General features: G+C 47.2%; 1 protein-coding gene across 2 annotated transcripts in view; it reads left to right on the top strand.

Moving 5' to 3' along the window:
- Positions 1-12276, top strand: part of tgfbr2l (transforming growth factor beta receptor-like) — a 146083-nt gene that overhangs the window by 119859 nt on the left and 13948 nt on the right. For both annotated transcript variants that reach the window (XM_072473185.1, XM_072473184.1), the window contains exon 5: positions 9123-9264. In XM_072473185.1, the coding sequence (XP_072329286.1) occupies positions 9123-9264 (142 nt within the window). The remainder of the gene's footprint in view (positions 1-9122; positions 9265-12276) is intronic.

The following is a 12276-nucleotide window of genomic DNA, read 5'->3' as shown; positions in this document are numbered from 1 at the left end:
GAGATGAGGATAAACTACTTCTCCCAAAGGTTTGTGAATCTGTGGAATTCACTACCCCAAAGTGCTGGGACAGTGAGTAAATTTAAGGAGGAGTTCAACAGATCTTTAATTGGTAATGGGTTAAAGGGTCATGGAGAACAAGCAGGACGGTGGAGTTGAGGCCATGACGAGATCAGCCATGATCGAATTGACTGGTGGAGCAGGCTCAAGAGGCTAAATTCCTTACTTCTGCACCTAGTTCTGATGCTCTAAGAAATAATTATTCTGTCCAATTCCACCTTGGACTGTAGCCCTGTAGGTAATAGCACCATAAGCACAAATCTGGAGTTCTTAATTAATAATGGGATTTCCTGATTAATATGGAGATCAGGGGATATGGGGAGATGGCAGGAGAATGGGGATGAGTAACATGTCAGCTATGATCAAATGGCGGAGCAGACTCGATGAGCCAAATGACCTAATTCTGCTCCTATATCTTATGATCTTATTGTTGACGAGGTTCCTGAAACTCACTTTGCAAAACCTCAGTGTTATTAGTTTTTATTTGTCAAGTTTAATTTCATAATCCTTTTATGAAGCAACTTGGAATATTCTTTTTTTTTTAAATATATTTTATTCAAAATTTTTGGCCAACCATAACAGTACATTGTGTATCTTTTACACAGTAATATAACAATATAAATAACAATGGCCAGTTTTTTAAACAAGAAATAAATAATATATAAACAACATCAAAATTAAAAAACAAAACTAAATGGCAACTGCCTTGTCCCAAATAAATACTCTTACAAAAATACAATTCAGCAGTCCAGTATACAATTACCTATAACAACAACCTATACATAGTATACGTATACACTAACATCCCTGAGAGTCCTTCTGGTTCCTCTCCCCCCCCCCCCCCCCCCCCCCCCCCCCCCCCCGGTTGCTGCTGCTGTCTTCTTATTTTCCATTCCCTCTATCTTTCTGTGAGGTATTCGACGAACGGTTGCCACCGCCTGGTGAACCCTTGAGCCGATCCCCTTAGGACGAACTTAATCCGTTCCAGCTTTATAAACCCTGCCATGTCATTTATCCAGGTCTCCACACCCAGGGGCTTGGCTTCCTTCCACATCAACAGTATCCTGCGCCGGGCTACTAGGGACGCAAAGGCCAAAACATCAGCCTCTTTTGTCTCTTCTGCAACCCCGAATATAGCCAACCCCCAGCTTGGTTCGACCTGGACCCTCACCACCTTCGAAAGCACCTTTGTCACCCCCACCCAAAACCCCTGTAGTGCCGGACATGACCAGAACATGTGGGTGTGATTCGCTGGGCTTCTCGAGCATCTCGCACACCTATCCTCTACTCCAAAAAATTTACTGAGCCGTGCTCCAGTCATATGCGCCCTGTGTAACACCTTAAATTGTATCAGGCTTAGCCTGGCACACGAGGACGATGAGTTTACCCTACTTAGGGCATCAGCCCACAGCCCCTCCTCAACCTCCTCCCCCAGCTCTTCTTCCCATTTCCCTTTCAGCTCATCTACCATAATCTCCCCCTCGTCCCTCATTTCCCTATATATGTCTGATACCTTACCGTCCCCCACCCATGTCTTTGAGATCACTCTGTCCTGCACCTCCTGCGTCGGGAGCTGCGGGAATTCCCTCACCTGTTGCCTCGCAAAAGCCCTCAGTTGCATATACAGGAATGCATTCCCTTGGGGCTACCCATATTTTTCGGTCAGCGCTCCCAGACTTGCAAACGTCCCATCTACAAACAGATCTCTCAATTGTGTTACTCCTGCTCTTTGCCATGTTCCAAATCCCCCATCCATTCTCCCCGGAGCAAACCTATGGTTATTTCTTATCGGGGACCGCACCGAGGCTCCCGTCTTTCCCCTATGCCGTCTCCACTGCCCCCAAATTTTCAGATTAGCCACCACCACCGGGCTTGTGGTGTATTTCTTCGGTGCGAACGGCAACAGCGCCGTCACCATAGCTTGTAGGCTAGTCTCCCTGCAGGACGCCCTCTCCAATCTCTTCCACGCCGCTCCCTCCTCTTCTCCCATCCATTTACATACCATTGAGATATTGGCGGCCCAGTAGTACTCACTTAGGCTCGGTAGTGCCAGCTCCCCCCATCCCTACTACGCTGCAAAAATCCCTTCCTCACTCTCGGGGTCTTCCCGGCCCACACAAAACTCATGATACTCTTCTCAATCCTTTTGAAAAAAGTCTTCGTGATCACCACCGGGAGGCACTGAAACACAAAGAGGAATCTCGGGAGGACCACCATTTTAACCGCTAGCACCCTCCCTGCCAGTGACAGGGATACCATGTCCCATCTCTTGAAGTCCTCCTCCATCTGTTCCACCAACCGCATTAAATTTAACCTATGCAATGTACCCCAATTCTTGGCTATCTGGATCCCCAAGTAGCGAAAGTCCCTTGTTACCTTCCTCAGCGGTAAGTCCTCTATTTCTCTGCTCTGCTCCCCAGGATGCACCACAAACAACTCACTTTTCCCCATGTTCAGTTTATATCCTGAAAATTCTCCAAACTCCCCAAGTATCCGCATTATCTCTGGCATCCCCTCCGCCGGGTCCGCCACATACAACAACAAATCGTCCGCATACAGAGATACCCGGTGTTCTTCTCCTCCCCTGAGTACTCCCCTCCACTTCCTGGAACCCCTCAATGCTATTGCCAGGGGCTCAATCGCCAGTGCAAACAATAATGGGGACAGAGGACATCCCTGCCTCATCCCTCTATGGAGCCGAAAATACGCAGACCCCCGTCCATTCGTGACCACGCTCGCCATCGGGGCCCTATACAGCAGCTGTACCCATCTAATATACTCATCTCCAAAGCCAAATCTCCTCAACACCTCCCACAAATAATCCCACTCCACTCTATCAAATGCTTTCTTGGCATCCATCGCCACCACTATCTCCGCTTCCCCCTCTGGTGGGGGCATCATCATTACCCCTAGCAGCCTCTGTATATTCGTATTCAGCTGTCTCCCCTTCACAAACCCAGTTTGGTCCTCATGGACCACCCCCGGGACACAATCCTCTATCCTCATTGCCATTACCTTGGCCAGAATCTTAGCGTCTACGTTCAGGAGAGAAATAGGCCTATAGGACCCGCATTGCAGCGGGTCTTTTTCCTTCTTTAGGAGAAGCGATATCGTTGCCTCTGACATAGTCGGGGGCAGCTGTCCCCTTTCCCTCGCCTCATTAAAGGTTCTCATCAGTAGCGGGGCGAGCAAGTCCACATATTTCCTGTAAAATTCAACTGGGAATCCATCCGGTCCCGGGGCCTTCCCCGCCTGCATGCTCCTAATTCCTTTCACTACTTCCTCCATTTCGATCTGTGCTCCCAGTCCCACCCCCTCCTGCTCCTCCACCTTAGGAAATTCCAGCTGGTCCAGAAAACACATCATTCTCTCCTTCCCATCCGGGGGCTGAGCTTCATATAATCTTTCATAGAATGCCTTGAACACTCCATTCACTCTCTCCGCTCCCCGCTCCATCTCTCCCTCCTCATCCCTCACTCCCCCTATTTCCCTCGCTGCTCCCCTTTTCCTCAATTGGTGGGCCAGCAACCTGCTCGCCTTCTCCCCATATTCGTACTGTACACCCTGTGCCTTCCTCCACTGTGCCTCTGCAGTACCCGTTGTCAGCAAATCAAATTCTACGTGTAGCCTTTGCCTTTCCCTGTACAGTCCCTCCTCCGGTGCCTCCGCATATTGCCTGTCCACCCTCAGAAGTTCTTGCAGCAACCGCTCCCGTTCCCTACTCTCCTGCTTTCCTTTATGTGCCCTGATTGATATCAGCTCCCCTCTAACCACTGCCTTCAGCGCCTCCCAGACCACTCCCACCTGGACCTCCCCATTATCATTGAGTTCCAAGTACTTTTCAATACATCCCCTCACCCTTAGACACACACCCTCATCCGCCATTAGTCCCATGTCCATTCTCCAGAGTGGACGCCGTTCTTTTTCCTCCCCTATCTCCAAGTCCACCCAGTGTGGAGCGTGACCCGAAATAGCTATAGCCGTATACTCCGTCCCCCTCACCTTCGGGATCAACGCCCTTCCCAAAACAAAAAAGTCTATTCGCGAATAAACTTTGTGGACATAGGAGAAAAACAAAAACTCCTTACTCCTCGGTCTGCTAAATCTCCATGGGTCTACTCCTCCCATCTGCTCCATAAAGTCTTTAAGCACCTTGGCTGCTGCCGGCCTCCTTCCAGTCCTGGACCTCGATCTGGTACCAGCACCGTGTTAAAATCTCCACCCATTACCAACTTCCCCACCTCTCAGTCCGGGATACGTCCTAACATGTGCCTCATAAAGTTGGCATCATCCCAGTTCGGGGCATATACGTTCACTAAGACCACCGCCTCCCCCTGTAATTTGCCACTCACCATCACGTATCTGCCCCCACTATCCGCCACTATAATCTTTGCCTCAAACATTACCCGCTTCCCCACTAGTATAGCCACCCCCCTGTTTTTCGCATCTAGCCCTGAATGAAACACCTGCCCCACCCATCCTTTGCGTAGTCTAACCTGGTCTATCAGTTTCAAATGCGTCTCCTGTAACATAACCACATCTGCCTTAAGTTTCTTAAGGTGTGCGAGTACCCATGCCCTTTTTATCGGCCCGTTCAGCCCTCTCACATTCCACGTGATCAGCCGGGTTGGGGGGCTCTTTACCCCCCCCCTTGTCGATTAGCCATCCCCTTTTATCCAGCTCCTCACCCGGTTCCCACGCAGCTGTGTCCCCCCCAGGCGGTGCCCTCCCGCCCCGCCCACCCCACCCCATACCAGCTCCCCCTTCTCCCCAGCAGCAGCAACCCAGTAAATCCCCCCTCCCACCCCCCCCCCCCGCTAGATCCCCCACTAGCATAGTTACACCCCCCATGTTGCTCCCAGAAGTCAGCAAACTCTGGCCGACCTCGGCTTCCCCCTGTGACCTCGGCTCGCACCGTGCGACGCCCCCTCCTTCCTGCTTCCCTATTCCCACCATAATTATCATAGTGCGGGAACAAAGCCCGCGCTTCCCTTTTGGCCCCGCCCCCAATGGCCAACGCCCCCAGCTCCTCCACCTCCCTTCCTCCCTCCCCCACAACCTGTGGAAGAGAGAAAAGTTACCGGGTCGCAGGATTAACAACATAAAAATCATCTCTCCCCCCTTTTTCCCCCCTCTTCGCCCCACCACTTTGTCTCAAACGTTCTTTTTTAATAACCCGCTTATTCCAATTTCTCTTCAACAATAAATGTCCACGCCTCATCCGCCGTTTCAAAGTAGTGGTGCTTCCCTTGTTATGTGACCCACAGTCTTGCCGGCTGCAGCATTCCAAATTTAATCTTCTTTTTATGAAGCACTGCCTTGGCCCGATTAAAGCTCGCCCTCCTTCTCGCCACCTCCGCACTCCAGTCTTGATATACGCGGATCACCGCGTTCTCCCACCTACTGCTCCGAGTTTTCTTTGCCCATCTGAGGACCATCTCTCTGTCCTTAAAACGGAGGACTCTCACCACTATGGCTCTGGGAATTTCTCCTGCACTCGGTCCTCGCGCCATCACTCGGTATGCTCCCTCCACCTCCAATGGACCCGTCGGGGCCTCCGCTCCCATTAACGAGTGCAGCATCGTGCTCACATATGCCCCGACGTCCGCCCCTTCTGCACCTTCAGGAAGACCAAGAATCCTTAAATTCTTCCTCCTCGCATTATTCTCCAGCACCTCCAGCCTTTCCACACATCGTTTATCGTGTGCCTCGTGCATCTCCGTCTTCACCACCAGGCCCTGTATATCGTCCTCGTTCTCGGCAGCCTTTGCCTTCACGACCCGAAGCTCCCGCTCCTGGGTCTTTTGCTCATCTTTTAGCCCTTCAATCGCCTGTAATATCGGGGCCAACAGCTCCTTCTTCATCTCCTTTTTAAGCTCTTCCACGCAGCGTTTCAAAAACTCGTTGTTCAGGGCCCCATATTAAACTGCCACCTTCCGACGCCATCTTGGTTTTTGCTTGCCTTCCTTGCCGCTGCTCTAAAGGATCCACCGCAATCCGGCCACTTTCCTCTCCTTTTTCCATCCGTATCCAGGGGGGATTCCCTTCTGGTTTACCGCACAGTGCTTTTCGCCGTTAAAATTGCCGTTGGGGCTCTTATTAAGAGCCCAAAAGTCCGTTCCACCGGGAGCTGCCGAAACGTGCGACTTAGCTGGTCATCGCCGCACCCGGAAGTCCCTTGGAATATTCTATTATGTTAAAGGCACAAATGCATATTGTTGTTTTTGTTGCTGTTTCTCATTGGTCCCAACCCAAACCACAATTTGATGATATTCCCTTCCCTCTCCAAACCTTTTACACCCACTTCATTATAACTATTACTCTGACACATGGAATGTTATTCTCTTCATGCACACTGTAATTTATGGTGTAAGGTGTTGGTAGGAATCGCTTGCTGCTTATTCAGCAGAATGTCTGCCTTGAAGTGTTTAGGTAGCCTCTTTATTACATAGTATTACATGTTATGTAATATTTAAGGTGCAGAAACAGGTAATTCAGCACAACAGGCCCATGCTGGTTCCTATGAACCTCCTCCCACTCATCTAACCCCATTTCCCTATCCTACACCTAACTTCTCCCTATGTGTTTACCCAACTTCTCCTTAAATATATCTATGCTAGTCACCTCAACTTTTGTTGATCAAGACCCTGCTCGATTGGCTTAGACTGACACAAAAGAAAATGCACACTGCCTACTGTAACTCTATTCAATTTGTGTATTACAATCTTCAAAACCAGTCACATAGAATATGACTCAGACTCACAGGTATTATCTGCACTAGTGAAGGAGGAAAGGAGGCTGTGGATGTTGTCTTCTCTCCTCTCTGAGCTTCAACCGCAGGGTTCCTTCACCGTGATGGTTGTCCCTGACTATGTGTGCAGATGTTCCTTCTTTTATCCAGCTTCTGCTACTGCTGAGACATGAGACACACCCGCACCTGGCTTGAGTTCCATTGTCTCATCGAGACTTAAACTCATTAATGGAGATAAACAAGATACTCCTGGTTCGCTAGGATGATTTCATCAAGTTCCATTGTCCTCTGAAATATCCATGTCTGACCAGCTATTAGCCCATTATGGAGCCTGATGGCCTCTTTGTTTATCGTTCTTCCTGCTGCAAAGTTGATCTCCACTGTCTTTGATTTAGTTACATATTTAGAGCATTTTTTTGTCCTTTTGTGTAAACGTGATATCTACTGTAATTAGGTGATCTTAAAGTTCCAAAAAGTGATAATGAGTTTCAGTGCTTCCTTGAATGGTCTGGCAGACATCCAATGTTGATTCCGGCCTGGGCCTTATTCTATAGTTCCTGTTTTCAACCTATAGGTCTTTTTCCCTCTGTCAGCCTGTCCCCAGTACCACACCTCTTAATCCTTCAAACTTTAAAATAACACTCACATTAAAGTAAGGATCTTCTTTTTACCCCCAACTTTCATTATGGCCACTACTTATTTTTTAAATAAAGTTTTAAAATAAAGTTGAGCAAATTGTGGAGGATTTATTTGAGATAATATTGACAGGAAATTCATTCACTCAGCTAACACATTTTGAACACATTTTCCCCTCTTCAGAATTCAAGATTGACAACTGTGATTAAATGTATTCCTGGAGGTTTCATCTCAAGACTTTCCCCCATGCGCCAGCCATTTGTTGGCCAACACATTCATTGTTGTAACACACTGCCGACAAGCCAATTGAAAAGCAAAAAGACTCATTACGGTGCAGACTCGATGGGCCGAATGGCCTCCTTCTGCACTGTAGATTCTATGATTACCCAATTGGATGATGCTTGAAAGTCAGTCCAACACACTTTTTGTTTCCCATTTTTAATGTTTTTATATCTTGTAAAAAGAGACAAAGAAAACATTTTAAAAGTCTGATGATTTTTCTCCAGGGTTGCATACAGCAGTAGAGATGTATGTTCAATTCCTGGAGAGTTCAGGCCAGCCCTGGAGGCTGACAACCCAATCAGCATTTCAAAACAATAGGAAATAGCAGCTTCACCTTATGTATTGTTACTGATATATAATTGGCTGATAACTCCATCTCACATGAAAATCCTTGCACATGTTGGGGCAGCACGGTGGCACAGTGTTTAGCATTGCTGCCCCACAGCGCTAGGGACCCGGGTTTAATTCCGGCCTTGTCTGTATGGAGTTTGCACACTCTCCCTGTGACTGTGTGGGTTTCCTTCGGGTTTCCCCCCATAGTCCAAAGATGGGCAACTTAGATGGATTGGCCATGCTAAATTGCCCCTAATGTCCATTGATGTGCAGATTGGGTGGGGTTACGGCGATGGGGCAGGGAGTGGGGCCTGGATGGAGTACTGTTTCGGAGGGACGGTGCAGACTCCATGGGCTGAATGGCCTCCTTCTGCACTGTCGGGATTTTCTGTTCTTGCGCAGAAACGGCATTTACTACTGTGTGAAGACATAAATTTACAAAAAACTGATTAATTCTGAATTTAATGAAAAACAGCTTAATTATATATGAGTTTACAGTAAGCTGGTAGTACAATACCTGAGTACTGTGAGCAAGAAAAAAAATCCCCTCTTAAAAATTCATGTCAATCAAGCGGCATGCCCCTCCTCTCATATATAAAATGAGCTATTTTTAAGACCCAAGATATTAAACCATTGTATTTACTTCTTGTCATTAAATTTTTTTCTCTTAATTTATTATGAAATGAAGATCAGATTAGTGCACACACAATAATTCTTCAACTGGAGTATCAAAATATGGTTATGCATGGTTTAATCTCAATGAAATTACAATGTGATCAGATTAGGAACTACAGTTATTCAGAACATCATCTACAAGGAAATGTGATGTGATACAAGGAGATTTAAAGAGTGAAAAAAATATACATTTAACAAAGAATAAAAGTTTATGTTTGGGTGCTATTTCAAAAGCTTTTATCTGAAGATTGTACGCTTGACTTTGGAAAATGTGCCATTCCATTGTGGTCACTTTTCCTTACTACATTCAATGTTCAGTAACTGGTTGAGTAACTGTGCTTTGCCACTACTTAAGGAAACAGAAGTTTGTTATCTTGTTGGACAGGTTGGTACTGCCAGATATATGGCACCCGAAGTTCTTGAATCCCGTGTTAACCTAGAAGACCTTGAGTCATTTAAACAGATGGACATTTATTCAATGGCCTTGGTTTTATGGGAGATGGCTTCTCGATGTGAGGTAATTGGAGGTAAGAATAATGACAGACCATCAATTTTTTTTCATTCAACTGTCCAAAGAAAATTATACCGCATGCTAAACTAATAGAGAAGCTATTAAATCTTGTAAACATTCTGATGTTAAAGAAGTACAAAGTCTTATCACGAATGTTGGTTTGACTGGCTTTCCTAATGCTGTTCCTGATTATTTAATAGAGTGAGTTCAAATGGGCTGTTACGGACGGGAGAGAGATGGTGGGATAAATTGCTTTTATCCTCTCACCTCTTGGTTGTCCACAAAAAGATGTGTATTTTAGAGTGAATGTTTAAAACCCCTTTTAGTGTTGTGATGTTCACGGATAGACACCAAACACGCTTCCTGGGCACTTTAAACCAAATAATTACAGTTTTTTAGTCACATGACACACCAAAATGTATATGCAACAAAACACTCACTCACTCAGACACACACAAAAGGAAAGCTTAATTCTAAACATGAAACATATACTTAGGTTGTTAAGGAATGAGAAGAAGCAAAATCACAGGCGGGGTTTTCCTTCTTTTGCTTCTAAGTGCTGTCAAGGCGAGAAAAGCAGTATGAAGCTCACTGACTGCACAGCCAGATTTTCCCGTCATATTGGCCAGCACCCAGAAGAAGAAAATCCTGTCAGTGTGTCCCATACTGTCATGATGGCAGATGAGGCCTGGAAAAGCTGGAAATATTGAGTCCAGAGATTGAGACGCCGGTTTTAAAGGACACCCTGATCTCCAGTTTTAAAAAAAGAGGAATAACCCCCCCCCTACCCAAGCACAAGGGAACCTGCCCCACCGACACACAAAAGGACCCCCACCTCCAAGGACAGGGGAGCACCCCCCCCCCCACCTGACACTACCCCCTGACATAGCCTCCTGGTAAGTGCCGGGGAACATTGCCAGCCAGCAGTGTCAGGCTGCAGCGGCAGTGAGCACCAGTTGGGGGCCATATGCATCTGTGCACCCTCAGCTGGTTACCTTCGCCTGGTTTACGTTTTTAAAAACCTGTTATAAACCTTGCCGACATGACTTCACGTTAGCGAGGGGGAATTCCCAATGTGGGGGAGCGATACAGTGAGGAAGCCCACTATTGACATTGAAATGTATTTAAATGAGGTTCCAGCCTTCCTGGACGGAAACTTCATTATGTCAATGGCAGGAGCTGGGGGCGATTGGGCTGCGAGATCCCGCCAGTGAGAATCTCACTTTTGGCCTCTCGTGGGATTTTTCACCCAATCGCCGTGGGCATAAATTCCCAGCCCATGTGTTTAAATCAGTGTTTTCCAAACTTTTTTTCCGGGAAAGCATTTTTACCAACTGGCCGACCTTCACGACCCAAGCCGGCCAACATTCGCGACCCACCTTTTTCTCTTACCTTTAGTGCGAGAGATGAGCCTGCTTGGTCCTCATTTACTTGTTTGCTGCTGACAAAATGGAGGATTCACAATCACGCCCAAAGCACGTGATGCAGCGTTCGGGTTGCGTGACCTGCTCTCTGCCTCGCTTCAGGCAGGAAGATTGCATTGAATTTAAAACAAAAATCTTCTCCTGGGTCAGCGCACTGACATCAGGACGAAGCGGTGCTCTCGATTGGTTCTGTGCATTCGCACCGATGAGCGGGCACGCATGTGCAGTGCGCCTGCATTTTCTTATCTGGTCACGTCCGACCTTTTCAAAACCGCTCGCAGCCGGCATTTGCCCCCGAATTCACACACAACGGCGCGATGGACGGCTCCGGGACCCTCCCGATACCCGCCCGTGACCCACCTGCAGGTCGCAACACCCACATTGAAAATGCCTGCTTTAAATCATTCAATGTCTAAATTGTGGCATTCAGACCTGGATGGCTTCTCTGGTTCTTTGGAGATGAATGGAAGTTGGATTTCTGGATGACATTGTGGCCGAGTCTCAGTCAAGAAGAATCCTTGCAGTGAAGACAAAGTTGGACCCCTCGCATTTCTTGGTTTGACTGGCTGTTTAGGCAGAGTTATTGATGATGAATGGTGGCTATTCACACCTGTTTGTAATGAAGGAAATAATAGGGGACAGAGGGTCTAGCATGAAGGAGGAACTGAAGGAAATCTTTGTTAGTCAGGAAATCGTATTGGGAAAACTGATGGGATTAAAACCCGATAAATCCCCAGGGCCTGATGCTCTGCATCCCAGAGTAATTAAGGAAGTGGCCCGAGAAATAGTAGATGTATTGGTGATCATGTTCCAGCATTCTATAGACTCTGGATGAGTTCTAATTGATTGGAGGGTAGCTAATGTAACCCCACTTTTTAAAAAAGGAGGGAGCGAGAAAACGGGGAATTATAGACTGGTTAACCTGACATCGGTGGTGGGGAAAATGCTGGGGTCAATTATGAAGGAAGAAATAACTGAGCACTTGGAAAGTGGGGACAGTACCGGTCCAAGTCAGCATGGATTCACGAAAGGGAAATCATGCTTGACAAAATCTTGGAAACTTTTGAGGATGTGACCAGTAGAGTGGACAAGGGTGAACCAGTGGATGTTGTGTATCTGGACTTTCAAAGGGTTTTTGACAAGATCCCACACAAGAGATTAGTGGGGGTAGTGTACTGACGTGGATAGAGAACTGGTTAGCAGACAGGCAGCAGAGAGTGGGAATAAACAGGTCCTTTTCAGAGGACTAGTGTGGTACCACAGGGTTCAGTGCTGGGGCCCCAACTGTTCACAATATACATTAATAATTTGGATGAAGGAATTGCATGCAGTATCTCCAAATTTGCAGACGACACTAAGCTGGGTGACAGTGTGTGCTGCGAGGAGGATGCAAAGAGGCCGCAGGGTGTGACTTGGACAGGCTAGCTGAGTGGGCAAATACTTGGCAAGTGCAATATAATGTGGATAAATGTGAGGTTATCCACTTTAGTGGCAAAAACAGGTAGGCAGATTATTATGTGAATGGTGGCAGTTTAGGAAAAAGGGAAGTGCAATGAGACCTGGGTGTCTTGGTGGAACAGTCGCTGAAGTTTGGCACGCAGGTA

This window comes from Scyliorhinus torazame, chromosome 2 (genome assembly GCF_047496885.1).
Source record: "Scyliorhinus torazame isolate Kashiwa2021f chromosome 2, sScyTor2.1, whole genome shotgun sequence".
NCBI lineage: Eukaryota > Metazoa > Chordata > Chondrichthyes > Carcharhiniformes > Scyliorhinidae > Scyliorhinus > Scyliorhinus torazame.
The sequence above is the reverse complement of the archived record's forward strand: the minus strand, read 5'-3'. Positions and strand labels throughout refer to the sequence as shown.